Here is a 19,260-nt window from a genome sequence, read left to right as displayed (position 1 = left end):
AAAAGCACGCCCACTGCGCTTCCCCTTCCCTCATGGTCATAGAAGATCAAAACAGGCGCGGTCTGAATAGGGTTAACTGCTAACGATTTCTACTCCTTTCCTGGATGAGATACTAATCCATCCTACGGTTACCCCCAGCACTAAATTCGCCGGTATCCATTTATACAGCTGCGTGGAGAGAGAGGCACTTTGGGAGTAGAGTGTCTTGCCCAAGACCACAACACAATGTCATCGGCCAGGGCTCGAACCCGGACGCTCGATCACTCGAGCGTTCGATCCCGAGTCGACCGCATTAACCATGATGCTACCGAGCCTCTCAAGAATTAATGCAAGAGCTAAATTTATTTCTATGAATCCTCTGCTGTCGATTGATTTTGTCTGTAATCTTATACGCTTATCTATGACAAAATTCTCGAGTTTGATTGGCTCTCCAAGCGCGCACTTATCACATAATTGGCGCACCTTCACGTAGCAAAGAGTCCAAACACATCTATTCAGCAACAACCGTAATTGGGCACTACCCCCTTTGCGGTAGTTATCTTGTTATTTGCAGAACTTATGCGGAATATATTTCGTAACTGAAGTTTTTAACCTCGAAATTTGTTAGAGATAAATTAGCAGCAATCGGACCTCGGTTTGCACAATTCAAAGAGTAGTCGTGCTGGTAATATTGAGGGGACACAGTCAGCTGGCGCACATGCGCATTAGGTACCATTTCATAGCTAATTTGCATATCACAGAAGCGCGATCCATACTGTTTTTAACGAAATATGATAAAAAAATATCATAGGATGAGCAAAAGCACCCTCAAAAACAGGTTTTCAGTAAACAATTGAAAATCAAGCAAAAAACTGCGAAGATTGAAGATTTCTAAATGTACTTTGATTTCAGGTTAGGAAAACGCACCAAAACGCTTCAATTTGCAAAATTTTCTGGGGAGCGGAGGGGGGGGGGGGGGAAGGGGGAAGGCATGCATCCCCCCAGACCTCCCTAGTGGAATAGGCCGTTTGGCCCGATATTTGTTACTAGGCAGCCTCTCACAAAATCTTAGCTAAAACCTTGATTCACCGCATGCGAAAAATGAAATTTATTACAAGGGGAATGAATAAATAAAATTGATATTTCCCTAAACATCAAACAAAAAAAATGTAATGCAGCCCCATTAGTTAGGCAATAGCACTTAAATGTGTCCGATACGTGGTTATGTTCCCTCGGAGTATAATTTTGACAGAAAAACAAAACGACTGTGTGAAAGATAAAAAAGTATTTGTTTTGTTTGAAGCCTGTTCTAGGCAATCAGATTGTGGCGAGTGTCAAGATTAAGATTGCGACAGTGGAATATCCCCCCTCCCCCCCCCCCCCAAAACAAACAAACAAACAAAAAAAATCGCACAGGGCACAGGGAAGTTGAGGGGGTGGACGTAAAAAAAAAGCTGAAGAAGTCCCACCACTTCATCATTTTTCTAATGGTCCGTCCCCAAAAGAGAAAGAATAGGCTTCCGGTTTTGTATTAAGAGCAATCTATTCGTATTCGAAGTGGGATATTCCATACAGAGCAAAACATGCGGAATTGAACGAGTATACCAAAAATCATGTAATGAAAAGAGAAGTTACATGTACACTACATATTGCATTATCTAACTCGCATTATCTTACTCGCCTGGAATCTTGGAGCCATGAATTTAACACTGGTAAATGCGAAGTGATGAGTATTTTGAAAAAGAATGATAATTTCAGCCCTCTGCAATGTTATTTATGTGGTAACCAGTTGAAAGCTGTATGTGAAGTCAAGGACCTTGGAATTCACATTACTTCAAATCTGTCATGGAGCTTGCATGTGACCAAATGTGCAAATAACACTAACAGGGTACTTGGATTTATAAGAAGAACAGTGGGCCCCAAATATCCTAAATTGTTTTCAAAACTTTATAAGAGCCTTGTACGTCCGAATGTTCTCTAGTTTGGCGTCCGAACCTTAAAGAAAACCTAAACACCTGGGAGAAAGTACAACGTAGAGCTTCCAAATGTGCCCTTGGACGTATTGGGCGAGATTATGTCCTCCGAAGAGGGTCTAAAGTTCCTTAAAGAAAATTATTTTCGTCGCTTTGCGAGTGCTGTAAGACAATAAACAGAGTTAACAGACTGGACCCTTCAGTATTTTTTTAAGTTTGCACAAGTTTTTCCACCACTAAGAGCCAATCACCGTGCGGTGAAGTGGCAAAAGTTGTGTAACATGTGCATGCTGTGCGCGACATTGAACGTGCTTCAATGTGTTGCGCAAAAAAGTTGTATATGTTTGGCCGAGTTTGATGATTTTCTCATTCAGCCAAGATAGAATACTTCTACCTCATCAGGTGTGAATTTGTAAGACCCAGCCAGGATTGTTTTCCTATCTTGTACTCCACTTGGAACGGAGTAAGAGTCAGCAAAGTTGGTGTAGGAGTTAGTGTTACTGTTTGCATTGTTATTGATGCAGATGTCATGCCCTCCTCCAAATGCTGGGCCATGACTTGTGGTCCTTTCAATAGCAGCAGAAGCCTTTGTAACCATGCTCTTAAATGGTCCAAGACCTTCATTGTTGCGGAGTGAAAATATGAACGCATTGGAAGTAGCAGTGTTTCCACCGCTAGACCCTAAAGAAAAACATTATAGAGCAGAATTAGAATAACAGTTTAAACATGAAAACTCGACCAAATCGGGAAAGAAACATCAATTTCGTATTGCTTATACGAATTTATATACTATGATAATCTTTAGTCGTCTTAAGAAGTTCTTGATGTTTCACAATTTAAGCGGGACCTGATTTAAGACTCAAATTATCAACAGTAATTTCCCGTTTTATATGGTAGATAGAATACGTTACGAAACTCTCTTAGAAAAATCGGGCTGATAATCCTGTCATAATCACAAACAAAGTTTTTGTGATTATGACATATATTATTAGCTGTAACTGCATTTCCTTTATCTTCTTTATCAATGTGGATGAACTCTACTCTCACTTGATAATTGCTTTATTTTACGCTCTATGGATCTTTTGCATGAGTGTGTGTTAGGATTTTTCTTTGTACTGTGTCTTCCACTTAAACAAGTTTAGAATAATATTTAAGGTAGCGGAAATCCTGGGAAACAAGCAGACAAACAAACAACCAGAATCCTTCAACACCTGGTTCAAAGATCGTCTGGTGTTTTCTGACAAAATTTTCCCTCATATTTTTTGGGTCGTTATGATAACTGTCATCAGCGTAAAACACACACGTTATGTAATTATTATGGCTATGAAAGTCATTTGGAAATGGTGTTTTCGTTTGGTTATTCTCCCTGGGACCCAACTGGGATGGAAAAGAGTGCACTATACCACAACGTACAGCCCAGTAAATTAGAAAGAACTGAAGAAACTAAGGATATTTACCCCATGATATATCAGTGTATCCTCCAAACAAGTACTGCCCCGTTTTGATGATGGTAACCGTGTCACGTTTCCCATCACACCTGCTGTGAAAGGTACTGACAGCCCAGCCGTGAGTGGAGGCGCGGTAGCACAGCACCCAACAAGGATTGCTTCCAACTATAGGTGTCAGGAATTCATGAAGGCGACTTTTATAAAATGCACTTCCTGTTAATATGGCTGAGTTCGTCCAGAAATCTGAAAAAAGAATCATGCGCAGTGTACGTTTTTTTTTTAACCAAAAACAATGCTATGGAAAAATGCTCGGTTCGAGTACATGCCACATTTATTAAATTTGCGACTGTATTGATTCTTCGAAGCGCCTATATCTCTTTCTGAAGATTGATCATCGATTACCCGGCTCAGTACAAGTTTGATCCAAGAGGGTACAACAGTTGGATTTGTTTTGCTTGTTCTAGTTAATACTATGTACGCAACATACGTCTACGAATATAGCCTCTTCCATAACCGAGAAACATGGGTAAAGTAGAAACGTTGCACCTTCGAAGAATATTTGTAGTTTAACTAGCCAAGGATACGCTGCTGGCAAGTAACGAACACAAAACCAATACAGGATTTTCGGAACGAGAGCTTTCTCAAGGAAAAGTTGTGTACCAACACTGCACTTGTAAACACTACCTTACATTAGTTCTCACCCAGCCGAATAGAACGTAAGGTCGTCATTGACCCAAGCTTGTTGACAACAACAACAACAGCAACAACAACAACAGCAACAGCAACAACAGCAGCAACAACAACAACAACAACAACAACAACAATGCTTTATTTACTCTAGACGATTAATACACATTTGAATAGAAAATTACAATAACTTACATTAACAAAAGAAATGAGCTTTAAGGCGAGCCAGGGGTATAAATGAACCTTGCGGTTTCCTGGTTATCCCCCTGCCTTTTCCGTGCAAAAAAAGAAAAATAAGACCAAGGGAATGAAAGAGACAAGTAAATAAAGTGCAAACACAGGGAGACAGACCAAAATATATGAGCAGTGGATATTCGAAGGAATTGAATGTTCAAAATGCTAGTTACTTATGCTATTTTCAAGTTGTTCAGAGAAGAGATATAACTTGACTTGTTTAGAAAATTGGTAGACATTTAGATTTCTCAAATAAGAAGGAATATTATCCCAAAAGACGGAAGCCACATAGGATATAGTTTGTTCTCGGTGTTTGTTCTGACTCGTGATTTGCAGAGGTTTTGGCTAGCGGCGCATCTAGTATTATAAGTATGAATGCTATTAACGTATTGGAAAAAAATCGTGAAAAACGTTTGGAAGAAGGTTCTTATACCACAAGTGAGTAAATCGTTATACATGTAAACGGTAGACACTGTTCAATGTAAGAAGTTCTAAAAGGTTTAGGAGAGGGACAGCACTATCAGTTTGTTCCCCGAAAGTTCTTGCAAAAAATATTAATCTAATGGCATGGTTTTGCTTGGTCTGTACTTTTTGTATATAGGTCTTGAAAGTGCTTCCCCAAGCTAAGATGGTATATGATATATAAGGATATATATGGCTATAGTAAATTTGTTTTAACTGAAAAAGTGTTAGGTAGTATCGTAATTTTGAAATGATTCCGAGGTTTCGTGACATTCGTGAACAGACATATGCGATATGGTACTTGCAAGAGACTGTTTCGTCAAGCATCACACACAAGTGTTTAATGCGATCTTTTCTTTCCAAAGTATGGTTCGTGCCATTTGAACTTTGCATGATTATTATAAATTCATTTTTTCTTTCCTTGATGATTTTAAAATCATGTAGTTGTTTTAGACAAATTTAATGATAATTTGTTAACATCGCAGTAGCCTTGCCTTTTTTTAAGCTCGGCATTAATTGATGTTTGTAGACTTTTTGCGTCGTGAGACGAGGTAACTATATTTGTATCGTCTGCGAATATCCTAAACGTGAGTGCTTCTGAACTATTCGGTAAATCAGTGATATAACTTTGTAAGAACACGAGCCCTGACGAGCTTCACTGTGGCACACCACAAGTTACAGTTTGCGTTGAAGAGACATAGTTTCCTGTTTTCTATCAGTAATATAACCCGTAAAAAGATGAAGTGGTAAACCCCTAATCCCATAACATTATAGTTTAGACAATTTGCCTGGGTTTAACAATCTTGGACGTTCGTGACCCCTACTTTTCTTTATAGAAACAGATTTCATTTACAATTATCTCCACCTTGTCCAAAAATGAAAAAAAAAAAAAAAAAAAAAAAAAAAAAAAAAATCAGATTTAGGGTGTTCTTCCGGGCATGTTCTCTCCAAAACGAAGTTGGTGACTCCCCATTTTTTTACATTTCTGACATAACTGACTCATCATCTTACAGTGGTAAAAGTCTCCACTTAAACAATATTTGGCAGACAGGAGCCATAATCGGGGACGGAGACCGTAAGTCTTGGGATCCGCGCGCACCTATGATATGGGACAATTTTGCTATTTTTAGCGGAGCTCCGGCGGCCCGAAGGGCCGCCAAGCGGAGCCCCATACTCATATGGGAAAGAAAAGAAATCCATGGATGAATTTTCTCATGGTTTTCATGGCTAGCGGTATTGCTCGTGGGCGCGTACGCACGACGACGACGACGACGACGGCAACGGCGGAGTTGCCCAACATGGCGGCCATTCTCCAATTAATAGGTCGACAGAGACATGCACCCTCGGTCTCTAGCAGAAGAATGCCATTTTTCTTGGCGGGATTTTTAAAGAAAAGAAAACGCATTTCTATTTGTTATGTCGACAAACGATAGCGGAGGTTGATCTAATGTTTTTAAGATAGGGTTGCACTGAAGGAATTAAAAAGAAAGCAAGAATTAACAGGCAAAGAAGTAGCGAAGAAGATCGCGAAAAAGAGCGGGCCAGCGCTGGGGAAGGAGGCGAAACAGTACTGAACAATGGCGTGAATTAAAGCGAGTCAAGGGCTAGAGAAAGGATGTGAAATAATACCGAACAATGCCGTTAACCAAAGCTAACGAGGGCCATAGATAGGATGTGAAAGTACTCAGAAGACTGCAGTACCAAGTTTTTTAAAATTCGCGCGTTGTACTGTGACGCTGAGCAGCCGTGCAAGAAAAGTCACATGATTTGGTCAGGTGATGAAGAAGAGAAATCAAACATGTCCGAGTGTTACAAAACAGTAAACACAGCGGGAAAAAGTGGTTGATTCGTTGATCTGTCGAAAAGATTAGTTCAGTTCAGTCTTCACAACTTTTGCTGCAAGTTTCTGCCTGGAAGATTTATACTGGCCGAACTGATGTTGCCAACTTGCGGTAAGTGAGTTTTGTTGTTGCGTTTGCTATGAAAATTAACAAGTTGCCTCGGCGATATAAGCTTATTTTCAATTGGAATCCTTTGAAAGTCTTCCTTATTTGAAGCCATGCTGTGAGACAATTTATAAATTGCATCGTTTTAATTTCTCTCATCTCTAAACAATAGCAAGTGAATCGCTTTGTGGAGGTTGTTGTAAGTTGTAAACAAATTAAGCTTTCTGTCGATTTTCGCCGTCAACCTAAGCTTATAACCTCACGTCTAAAAATAAGCTTAACCAAAACCGTATTTGTAAACACGGCCGGGCGAGTTTTGAAGTTTTCTCTGTGTTAGTTGGCACAGCCGCCTCGTAGACTGCTAAAATTTTTTCTTCTGTTGTTGAAAACCAAGAAAAGTGTACAAACAGGATTTGCTAAATTTACTTTCAACGTTCCTATGTGAAGATTTGCATATTGTGATTATAAAGTATGGAGATTTCCTCGTTTTGTTAGTTCAGTTTATTCGGTTTGGCGAAATGCTTGGGTGAATTCCCAGGTTAATTTGGCTGAAGACTGGCAAAGCTACCGCCGATAAAATGACTGCAAAGCTAAATTAAGCCGTCGGCAGAAATGCACACTGTAATATTCAAATTTAAGCGTGAATAATTATTAAACTTTTAACACTGCAAGGTTAAACGAATTTTCTTTATCCTCTCTTTCATTCGGTTACCTTTCAATGAGAAGGATTTGCTTTTGATACTCAGATGAAGTGATATGCATAATTATTGTGTTTATAATGTAGATTTCCTCGTTTTATTTTGTTGTCAGTCCAATTAGTTCGGTTTGGTGAAATGCTTATATAGTCCAAATGTCGAGTAGACGATTGTGCATGTAAATCCTGTGTGCAAATAAAGCTCTACTTTCATTTTGATTTACTATTTCATTTTATTAGTGCCACTGCTTTTGGTTGGGGGTACATGGGTTATTCCCCAAATATGCAGTATTTACACTTAATATGGAAATGTTCCTCAAAAGTGAGATAGTACTAATGGAAAAAAAAAAATGCGAAGAGCTTTACTCGGTAAATTGAACAGTGTAAATGACATTTACATACTTAGAAAAAATTTAAGGAGTAGAAGTTCTTGCCCTGACCATTTCTCGGTAATAGAAATAAGTCTTACATACATACATACATACATACATACATACACAATTTAGTTGATGAGAGTGCTCTCCTCTCTCCACACACACACACTCTCTCTCTGCTCTTTTCTTCACACTAATTTTGTTATTAACTACATTGTAACTCATTAACCGAATGTCACTCACTGTTTGCTTTGTTGTGCATGCATACTTTTTTTGCTCGTCAAAGAAAGTTTCAGTTTCTTCCTGGCTGTTTCCTTTGTCCTGTCCAGTACCAATTCCTTTGTAATATAACTTTGTGAATTCTCTATTCTCCTTAAATTTTATCTTGTCAGGGTGATAGAATGCACTCTCAGAGTGTTCAATCAAATGTTGTTTTCAGTCGCTACAATTTTCAGGAAAAAAGCAATAGTTTTCTTAATTTCCTTTTACTTTGTGTTAGGACCTTTTAGCATGCTCGTAATTGACCTATGGGCATAATTTTGAATAAAGTAAAGAATTAGATCTGTTTTAGTGTTAAGTATTTTTAAATTATTATGAATTACATGTAGGCATTTCTTTTTAGTTTTTAGTTTTTATTTTAGTCACATGTGATGTTTTATGATTTTACCGACGTATACCATGTAAATGTAAATAATGCACTAGAATTAGCCAATCAGAGTGTGCATTGTATCACCTTTAAACACAAACCATATGTAATAAATGTATGTAAATGATATTTTTATGACAGAGAACTGAACAGGGCAAGAACTTCTCTTTCTTTTGTAAATTTAAATATTCATTCCTCTCATTGCTGTCAAAATGTCTTAGGAACCTTCATTTTTGATAGTCTATTATTTTCCACCATACCTAGCACAGAAGCTCACAAAATCCTAACTAATAACCAACATTTGTGTATCTCTGGCCTTTGCTGTGTACTACGTGTATATTCTGTTATCCTGCCTTAACTGCTAGAAACAATTTTGACAGAGCTGTTTCAACAGTTTCACTTAAATTAATTCCCAGTAACAGCGCTACATGTGGCAGTGTTATTGGGTATGAACTTTATGGAGGGGTTAAATTTTTATTTTTTTATGATTACAGGAGACAACAAAATATACATGTGTATACATAACCTGATGTTGGTGTTGGTTGCGAATCGTAGTTCATAATAGTCATCCTATTACAGGTAAGGGGGAAAAGTTCAGAAAGTTTAGAACATCTCTTCCCCCAGCACACCTTCTGTCTACAGGTGCAATTATTGGGAGGTTATATATATACATATACGAAGAGTAATGTAAAGTTATAAACTTAACATTAAAATCTGACATTTGAACGCCTCCTTTGCTAAAATTAGTCACGATTTAATTGTTATCACTCCCTGTGAATTCATAGAGATTTCAGAGGCAAATTATCACCTAATGTGGAAGTCCTGTCTTCAAGTTAGGGAAAATGACACAAAAAAAGTTACATTGAAAGTAAAGAGAATTGTGAATGTTGATGTGGTGTACTTTGTACATCATGTTAAGGTATTTGGTGAGTGCCAAAGGCATAACATTTTTTCAGGACAAATTATATAACAGTGATGTTTTAAGGTGTTATCACAAAAATAGTGAGTACAATGTCCAGGCAGTACCAGTTTATGGAAGGCATATGCAGACAGTAAGAGGAACTGTAAGCATAATACCGGGTAAGTTTGTTTTATGCTTTTGACTTCTTGTACTTGGATTTTGTGTCATTTCACCACAAGAATAGCTGATGAAAGATGCAATAGTTGTTGCAGTTTATTTTTGAAGGCAAACTTATAAGTCTGTCTATGCTGGATAACAGCCATGTGTAAACTGAATGTAAAGCAAACACTCTGTGAAAGGTGGGGCATCCCTAAAACCCAGAAACTGGAAGCCGGAATCCAGAACGAAAAACTGGAATCCAGTAACCGGAAACCAGAATCCACAAATCGAAGAAAACAAGTTCTTCAAATACTCGAAAATTGTTTTGCTTAGGTTTTTGCCTGTAAAAAATAAGCGGCCAAGTAAAAAGGACCTCAAACTGACACAAAAATTCCCCATCTGTTGAAATGCGTGCAACCGTTATTTCTAGTGAAGGCTATAATTATGAGAATCTTAGTAAAGTGCGTCATAATTTAATTCCAAGCACCCTGAGAGCGTCTAAAATAAGCTTGCTGGCAATTAACTGCACGGCCATGGGCCGAGCGCAGTTCATGTTGTACCAGTGTTTTTTTTTTTTTTTTTTTTTTTTTGTGGTCGGTGACCAGACCCAAACTTCCTCTCAGCCAAATTTTGAATCACGCAACCTGTGATGTTTATTTGCCATAAGCTGTTGAAACGTTAATACAAGGACAATGTTACGGATATTGTTTTCTTTATTTGTGTATAATATATATTTCTTCTGGTTTTATCGAAGCGTTGGATTCAAAGGGAAATAATAAATACGCTAAAAACGCTAAAAAAGGGTATTACGTCAGCCATGGAATGCGCTGACGTTGCAGCTTTCATTTTCGCTACATGACAAATGCACTGTAAGATAATGTTTACTTTGCAAGTTTATTTTGCCAGAAGCGATGGTCATTAATTTATGTGCAATTTTGTGAGTATTTCTTGTGGGTTTCGGCAAATGAAGTGAATTCTTTGGCTGTTTCATCGCAGCGAGTTAAGAGATTTGGACAAAAATTAAGTATTTGCCGAGGTAAACAAGAGCTTGTCGGAACTTGTAATGTTTAAGTCAGTGCTAGGAGAAAAAACACAACCGTTCCAAAATTAGCTGTGGATAACGTAAACCCCCCTGATTGTGTGACTTGCGTGACCACTTCAAAGCGCAAGCAAATTAAATTTTGACGTTTCAGGAAGAAAGCTGTTTATTAAAAGCATTATTAATAGCGTGACACTCGTTTCCTTTTGTATCATTCATGGGCATGTCCCGAGCGAACTTCCAGATTAAGACCATTACATCATCATGGATTTCACAAAGGCTAAGACTGATGGTGCAATAAGATATGACACAGTTTGTGTTGATCAAGTGATGTGTTTACAGTAATCAAAGGACTGCTTTGGAATGTGCACTGCGTTGTGACTGTAGTATTAACAAAACAGTTAAATTTTAAAAGCGCGGTTATAAGATTTAAAAGATTTTGCCATTTTGTTTAATAAGTGATCTGCAATTTACCAGAGGTATAAATTTACTCTTTATGTCTAGTAGATACTGAACAAGATAGAAAATGTCATAGAGAACAGGATGTCTGTCAGTGGCAGCCCCCTGTACATTGACGGTCACGCCCCCCACTTTTGAAGTTCAAAGGCTAACCTGGCTCATCTTAATATAATATTTGATTTGTCCAACAGATACCAAACTAGTTCCGGATCAACACTATTTCCACACCGATACTGTGACAAATCAGCATTTCATATTCTTGGTGGCCATCATATTAAAACAATTTATAGAAATGTTGCACACTTTAATTACCTCCATCTGCTTCTCACTTGCTAATAGATCGGACCACATGTTGTTAAAAGATGCTTAAAGACTGCCAGAAACTCACCACAATAGCTTGTTGTTATCGTACTACTCACCAGTCTTCTCATAGCAATTTGATCTAGACAAGAACTGCACTCTCACCAGAACCAGGTTGAACAAAAGATGGGTAACTAAGCCTTTGAGCAGGCTCTTGTGTTTGGGCCGGGGACATGAGCGGTAAAGCTGCATGAAGGCACTTGCTGACATGCCAATGCAGAAAAACACTAGACACTTATTTAGCCTGCTCAGACACTAGAGACAGATAGTAGAGCCTGCTCGCAGGCTATGAGTAACTATCCACCTGAAAAATCACTAACCCTGACTGGAAAGTGATTACCCAATGGATAGCTTTATCCAGCTTTTGAACAATTGGGCCAGATGTATAGCTAAGGGTTGTTCAGAACTAGTCAAAAATGTTTTAGCAATTACAGTTTGTAGCTGAAGTAAAGCCAAGAAAGTAAATAACAGCAAAATAGTTTTTCCCCATATTTATTTATTAGACATTGCTGAAGTGAATTATTTCTATCATCATTCATAATATCTGGATTCAGGATTCTAGTTTCCAGTTCTGGATTCCGGTTTCCGGATCATTTTTTTAGGGTTGTTCTTAATGATGTATGTGCATGTTAATCTTGAATAATCTGAAATTTCAGAGAGGTTAAGAATATCATATCATATCTGTGATGGTTCTGTATCTGTTGGTGTGCAACGATCTACACCAATATTTCAACGTAATAATGTACAGTGTATATTAATTAACCAAATTATGCTGTTTTTAGTTGACCAATGCTACTATTGTAATGTGATGTTGAAGCCCACAAATTGACAAACATGCCCAGTGTCAACTTGTCAAATATATGAAGTCGCCAGACAGTCTAGATTACAAAATTTTCTGAAAGTTGGAATTACCAGGTAAGATATTTCTTAAACATTATTTTGTAATTAATGATTTCTCAGACATTGTTTTCTTCAAGAAAAGATTCATACCCCACATGGAGGTTTTTTTCTCTATTAGAGCTCTATCTTCCTGATACTTTAATTTGGAATTTTTGAAGACTGGCCATGAATGGGTGTTGGGTGTGAATATCTTCTGGTACTGCACATTCAGATTTACATGTAGTAAGCAAGAACATCAGTATTTATCCTGACAAAGTCTGATTTTCTTTTGGAAGCTGAACTCATATGCAGTTGTACAGTTATATTTACAACCAAACAGCCTGGATGGCCCTTTGATTGGGACTGGGCACATTGTTGTAACTTGCAATGTTCCAGTTTCTTGTTTAAAGCAAATTGCATTTGATCTCAAAAGCAAGTCGCCAAGTTCATTTCAGTTATTAAGTTTTCTTTGCATCTCAGGGCAGAGCCTGCCACTGTGAAAGTTGGGATACCAGCCCGGGGGAGGTACTTTGGGAATTTCTGGGTGGGGATGTGCCGCTTGGACCCTGGAACCCTTAGCCTATACCAGAGCTAGTTCAGCTGAATTTTGCTACCCTATACTAGAGTAAACTCCCCAAATCCCCCCATCTATCAACACTGTTGAGGCTGATTTGCCTAAATTTAAACTTGCTGATTTGATTTTTTTATATTTTTGAGTGGCAATTCCTGATTTCCTTAGTCTAAATAAAATCTTCAACCAACTAGTCAGTTTTGTGAAAAATGATATCCTATTCTAGACCCAAACGCTCTGATTTATATACCCTATCCTAGAGTAAACTGCTTGAAAACCATACCCTTCACAGCGGTACATACCTATATAGCCCATATATGGCAGTGCCCCCCCCCCCCCCGGGGGTACCAGCCCCTAGCATTTGATTCACTAACACTCAGTAAACAACTAACAATGAAGTACACTGTATATCAAAGAAAGGAATGTCATCTGTTAGTGTGTAAAGATTATAATAAATTATAATCGATATGTTTTTATCTGAATAACAGTGGTGTTCAAGTAGCAGCTACAGTATGGTTACATGTCTGTTCCTGTCATTCAATATATGAACAGTTTACACATGGGCAGCCTGTATTAAGACATCAAAGATTTTCAAAGCAACCATGGCCTGGTGAGATATTTCTGAAGAAATATAAATTTAAAGTCCTTATGATTGCTTATAGGCATTGATTTTTATTGTAAACAATATCTTACTGAGTGTATTTTTCTTGTGTACTAATTGTTGTAGAACACAGAGATCACTATAAGTATGACAGAGATATTAAAGTGTGAAAAGTTCTATAAACAAATGCATGCAGGAACAAATTAATTTATGATGGATGCAGCTTCTGAGAGATCCCCAATGTTAATGGAACATACACCGTACATACATGCAAAAGAGTTCAATAATTTATTACTTAAGATTGCAATGATTTGTTTGGTTTCTCTGTATTTACAGACAACTTGATGGGATTATAATTTCTGCACCAAGGTCATTGAATAAACTGGCTTAGAAGTTGAGTTCTGCAACCCATCCTGTGTTGTAATATCATGGCTACAACACTGTGACAGATACACTGTATTACATTATTAAGAAACACATATATTAACTAATTATTTGAGGTGCCTGTTAAATTAATCAGTTTTTCTTAGAGATAATTTACTCATGGTTTATTTAAATAATTGCTTTTTTGGCTTTAAAATGATATTTATCGTGTTTGTAAATCAATTTTGTGATAATCTGCATTGGACATGGCATAAATTAATATTTTTGCCAACATGAAATGGAGACAGACAGCCTTGCCATTCGCAACGTCCAATAAGGCTAATTTGTTCCCTACTGTTGTACAAATAGTGTTCTCTTGTTTATAAATTATTTCAATCTGTTGTTTAAATGATTGGCTCATAACCCCTATGTCCAGTTTGGTGCATGTAGGATATTGATGTATTGTTTATCCATTTTGCTGTAAGTTATCTTAATTGATGTGTCAATCAAAACATATCTTGGATATGCTGGGCTCTTCTGACAAATGTACCTATGCCTCATAACCTTTGAGTGCATTTGGTTGTGTAGTGCAGACAAAATACATGTACATAATATAACTTACTCTTAGCTTGCTTATAATTCTTGGTATAATTTAATCATAGCAAAATTAATTAATGGAACCCAATAACAGCTCCTGTAGTCCACAATCTCAGTCAAGAAGAAGAACAAATCACATTGAAATTGAATAATAAAATTATTATTAGAAGCCTATGCAAGTATTCATGATCAGCAAAAAAAAAAATCATAATTACCATTCATGCAAGAGTGATTTTGCTTATTGCAAACCCTTTCAGCAGGATGAGACTCCAGACAAAAGTGAAGATGGCTAAATGTATCTTTGGGGACAAGTTAGAAAACAAAACTTTCCAACTTTTCAGTAATGTATACTATTTTGGTATTTTTGCGAGATTTCATTTGGTAGAGATTTAGGGATTGAGTATTGTAACCACTGCATTTCAATCAGTCCCCACAGCAAAAAAATGTTTAAACTTCTTTTGTGTGGGAGTCCCCATGTTAACTAAGAAAGAATATAATGATTAATAACAATGTCTTGTCTTTCTGAATAAGGTAGGAAAGAACAGGAAATGCCACCAAAAAGTACAGAAGACAGTTCTGTTATGTGATCAAGATTTTTAGTGGCTTCCCAGAAATCCTTGAAATCATGGCTCTATATTTCACAATCACACCATCTTACACCTCGATCTGCTTATGTGATCCTATTTCCAGCTGAAACTATTAAATAGTTCGCAATTTACCTCACATACATGTTCGATTATTTTCATTAGTAACAGCATTCCGAAAAAATAACTGAGGAGTTCCGCTTTTAGGCTCGGCGAAATCTATATATTAGAAACAAATTGTGCCATCTTGACGTCATATATCCGCGCGGATCCGCGCGCATGTCGGGAGCTCTCGCGTGGATGTTGTCACGTTGCGTGATCAAATGGTGAGAGTTGCGAGATTCTCTTGCAGATTGTTCACAGCGAATGCAGGGAATAAGGCAGGGAATAAGGACCAGGGTTCTTATATGTAGTTTTATGCGCTGAGCTAATGGAAAAGGTGAGTTTATCAGGGTCGTAAACATTTCGCGCTGTGAATGAGTGATATCTGCTCGCGCTAGTTGTACGCGAAAGCTTTTGCGTTTGTTCTGTAGAGAAAAGATATGTAAGAAAACTCTTTACTCTGGTATCGAGTTGATTTGCGAGTTTCCCCAAAAATGCTTAATCATAACCAAACCCTGTTTTTAATAATTTGTTATGGTTTCTGTTTGTTTGGCGAGTTTGCAAAAGTTTTTGAAAGGAAAGTCTGACGCGTACAAGTAGCTCATTTGCATAGTGCAGCGCGTGCACTTTCAAGTCCGAGTCAGTGTTTTCAATTGTCAACGAATCTTGACAAAGATTTATTTCGTGGTCTTTTGTGCCGAGATGCTGCAACAATTTTCATCAACGCCGAAAGGCTACTAATATCATGTGTGTTTCTTTAACTCAACCAACAAAATCAAAATCATTATTCGAGTTGATTAAAGAAAGCGTCATAGTAATTTTGCTGATTATATCTGCTGTATTCACATATTTTCAGCTAAGCTTTTAATATGTTCTCAAACATTTATCAACCTTAAACATATTTAAAAATTAGAGATATTATATGAGTTCGATGTACGTTTTCACACGAAAGTGGAAACAGGAAATTTGTCATGTTTTACTGACTGCACAAAACACGCACCGGCGGGCGCTCTTAGTCTATTCATCGGCAACAGACAATTTATTGGATTTTTACACAAAAAAAATGAGCAGCATCTACAGACATAAACTTTATTGTCAATTATTGGGCCTTGATAAAACATCAAGCGTTGCTTACAATTCAGGCGAAACTCAATTTTTTTTTTTTGTTTTACTTTTCGGTCGAGATAGACTCTGACGAAATCCTCGCAAGCCTGTGGCAAGAGGAGGGAAACTTTGAAGTCCTGAAACGTTGCTATTTCCAAATATACCCAACTAGTGTTTTGCTGTGTTTTGGAGAAGCTGTTAACCTTCAACATATGTGAAACTTGGAGTGGAGTAATGTGGAGCTCTTGTAAAAGAAGCAGCGGAACACAACTTGGTCAGTGATATAAAGCGGCACGTAACTAAATCCGACACTGTCTTACTTCACTCAAACTGGAGCAGCTTACGACGAAAATACTGAAGTAAAATTCCAACAGACATGAACGTATTGAGTTGTGGCCAAAAGCTTCAAACATTTTCGGAATTTCGGACGCCATTTCCCCGCGCTACATCCGCAAAAATCCTCGCAACATGAACGCGCGTGTCTTGCACGAGATGGCGCAATTTGTTGTAAAAATAGAAAAAATTGTGCCATATCATAAGGACAGCTCCAATACTAGAAATGGCGCGCGCTTACGGTCTCTGTCCCCGATTATGGCTCCTGGGAGAGAACATTTCACCTCAAAGATCTAATTGCGATATTTTTGGGCTTACAGACACTGTCGCCTTATTCACTGACGAAGCCCGATTTTTCAAGATTTAGGGTGTTCTTCCAGGCATGTTCTCTCCAAAACGAAGTCGGTGACCCCCAATTTTTTGTTTTTGTTTTTGTTTTACATTTCTGACATAACTAACTCATCATCTCACAGTGGTAAAAGTCTCAGAAAAAAATCAATGTTGGAAATTTTTCGCGAACATCCTTAACTGCATATGTACAAGGCAAACAGAGCAGGCTTTATGACAGGAAATAAAGTATAGAGACTAGTGACGAAGGCTGCTTCTGAATTTAGCGAGATCAACATAGCTGTCGAAACTGAAGCTTCGCCCTGCATCGGTTTCCTTGATGAAGATGCGACAGTTTTGAGTCCAGAGGGGGCGCTTCTTTTCCTTGTTAATTGAATGTCGCCGAAGAGCTTTTTCCGAGTAGATGTCAACGACTCTGAGATGTAGACGTTGCTGTCTACTTCCAGGTCCAAGTCCGGTAGATTACAGACACGCTTTCTTCTTCACAAGCTTTCTGCGATTTGCGTAAAACCTATTGCGAACATCTCTTCGAACAAACTTGACAACAATCTTTGGCAGAGCATCGGTATTGAAGGAAGGTACAGGATGGGCAGTAGAAATATCGCCATTTGTGACTTATACGCCATTAAGTTTTCCGACCCAACGAACAATGTCGTTGCTTGAATAGCTCTCACTGGGTGCGACGCACGATGTTTCCAAACTGTCACGCCTAATGTATTGTGCAAGCTCTTCTGCTTGGTAACTGGGGTCCGTTGATTGCTTCTTAACTTTGCTGAGCTATTCTTGAATATTTTTTTATGTTCACAGACTGTTGGGCGTTTCTGGTGTTTATGAGTTGAAGTTGCGAAATAAAATCATCATCATACTGGTTAGAGAGGAAATCCACTGTTTTATTCATTTCAGCGAATTCAATGGTTAAATGGTCCATCTTCTTGTCTAATGGATTAATGGCTGCTCTTAATAGAGCCTTAATCTGTTCCTCGGTAGCCTTAGTGATAGTTTAGCGTCAGAAAACGGCGGAGTTTTGCATAACGCGGCTGGCCGCCATTACGACATCTGTTAATTCTTGGTAGTCATAATGCTAATGTTGGTAGCTTTGCACATATAAGTTAAGAGCCAATGCTTTGGGGACTAAGAAAACCTTGAGGGGAAAAGTCCAAGGGGAGGCTCGCTTTAATAATTGTAGTTATTATTACTGCCGTCATGGGCATTGTTGTATAAGATACATTCATCCATAAATGACTCTTACCTTTGTTAACGTAACCTAAGGTTGTCAGTGCAGTAGCAGATCCCAGCTTGTTGGTCGCCTTACATTGATAAGGACCAACGTCTTGAGGACTAAAGTTGGAGATATTCAGAGTACCATTGGTAACAGTGGTTCGTCCCCGTGGTAACGGCACAAGTCCTCTTGACCAAACAATTATTGGCGGCGGAAAACCAAAGGCTTGGCAGGAAATCGAAGCGAGTGAATTTGCTGTCACTTTAATGACTCTGTCCGGAGTTTTAATGAACTGTGGAGGAACTATTGTAAATTGATAACAGAAAGAAACAAAAGCAAAGATCAAACAAGACATTTTAGCTCATTATGTGAGAAACTTGATTAACCATCACTATATGTGGTGTAATGTAATGCTTATTCATACTATTTTTTGTCTACTTTGTAGTCTCTCTCTTACATCTCTCTTAATTTTTTATCTGTTTTATATAGCACAGTGGTGACCATATTTGGTGTGACACACGTCCGACAGTAAAATCAATATATGTATTTTTAAAGTAGTCAAAATCATGAAATTAGCCTCTTGAAAGGTCCTAATTATATAATTTAGTGATGAACTTATTTGCTCGCTTTGTTGACTTTTTTTGTCAACTGGTATCCAACGCGCTCATGGAATTATTTTTGTCACCCTACTGACAATGGATACTAAAGAGGTAAGGGCTCATGCACAGTAGAGGAAAATCAACATACGTACCGTAGAATTTCGAAAGGAGCGCCCCCGTTGCTTTCGGATTTAGCAGACAAAAAAGGGCCGCTTCTTTCGGGTAGCCGTTACTTTCGGATGGTTAAAAGACGTTTGAACGTTTAAGACATAGCGGAAGGGGAACATGAAATTAAAAGTTCCGTTTATGTTTGTTACTAACTATACCCACATAAACAAAGCAGACAGTTTATAATGGTAATAGGACTGAGTGGTGTCCAGTTCGGTCTGTGATCATACGAGTGATTATCAAAATCGGACGACCGCGAAGCGGGAGTCCGATTTGTTAATTACGAGTATGATTACAGACTGAATTGGACGACACGATGTCCTGGTACCAATTAATCATAACAATTGCAATTGCCAATAAAAGTAAAAGTTTCATTTGAAAAAGAGCTATTAATAGTCATTTTTAAATATAATAATTAAAGATATGGAGAA

The 19,260-nt window shown here is 38.0% G+C and overlaps 1 protein-coding gene and 1 long non-coding RNA gene across 5 annotated transcripts; one reads left to right on the top strand and one right to left on the bottom strand.

Moving 5' to 3' along the window:
- Positions 1-2,309: 2,309 nt before the first annotated feature.
- LOC145495694 (uncharacterized) lies at positions 2,310-3,659 on the bottom strand. The gene is made up of 2 exons (XM_081475309.1): positions 3,410-3,659; positions 2,310-2,633 (listed from the first exon to the last, which is right to left on the bottom strand). Exons 1-2 carry the CDS (start codon positions 3,657-3,659, stop codon positions 2,323-2,325), a joined length of 561 nt encoding a protein of 186 aa, XP_081331435.1. The 3' UTR covers positions 2,310-2,322.
- Positions 3,660-5,916: 2,257 nt separating this feature from the next.
- LOC145494870 (uncharacterized) lies at positions 5,917-13,840 on the top strand. Of its 4 annotated transcripts, none has more exons than XR_014050327.1 (5): positions 5,917-6,735; positions 8,938-9,022; positions 9,400-9,523; positions 12,144-12,276; positions 13,364-13,840. It is a non-coding gene; the product is annotated as an uncharacterized LOC145494870 (long non-coding RNA). The 4 variants fall into 4 exon arrangements; XR_014050325.1 differs by having other exon boundaries at positions 13,300-13,840; XR_014050324.1 differs by having other exon boundaries at positions 12,144-13,840.
- The last annotated feature ends 5,420 nt before the right edge of the window (positions 13,841-19,260 follow it).

The sequence above is a fragment of the Orbicella franksi genome, chromosome 8 (assembly GCF_964199315.1).
Source record: "Orbicella franksi chromosome 8, jaOrbFran1.1, whole genome shotgun sequence".
Lineage (NCBI taxonomy): Eukaryota > Metazoa > Cnidaria > Anthozoa > Scleractinia > Merulinidae > Orbicella > Orbicella franksi.
The sequence above is the reverse complement of the archived record's forward strand: the minus strand, read 5'-3'. Positions and strand labels throughout refer to the sequence as shown.

Excerpts from the sequence above, each read along its gene's own strand:
- LOC145495694 (XM_081475309.1), bottom strand. The coding sequence starts at position 3,659 with ATGATTCTTTTTTCAGATTTCTGGACGAACTCAGCCATATTAACAGGA. Across the intron at positions 2,634-3,409 it reads ATACACTGATATATCATGGG|GGTCTAGCGGTGGAAACACT; the intron begins GTAAATATCCTT and ends GTTTTTCTTTAG.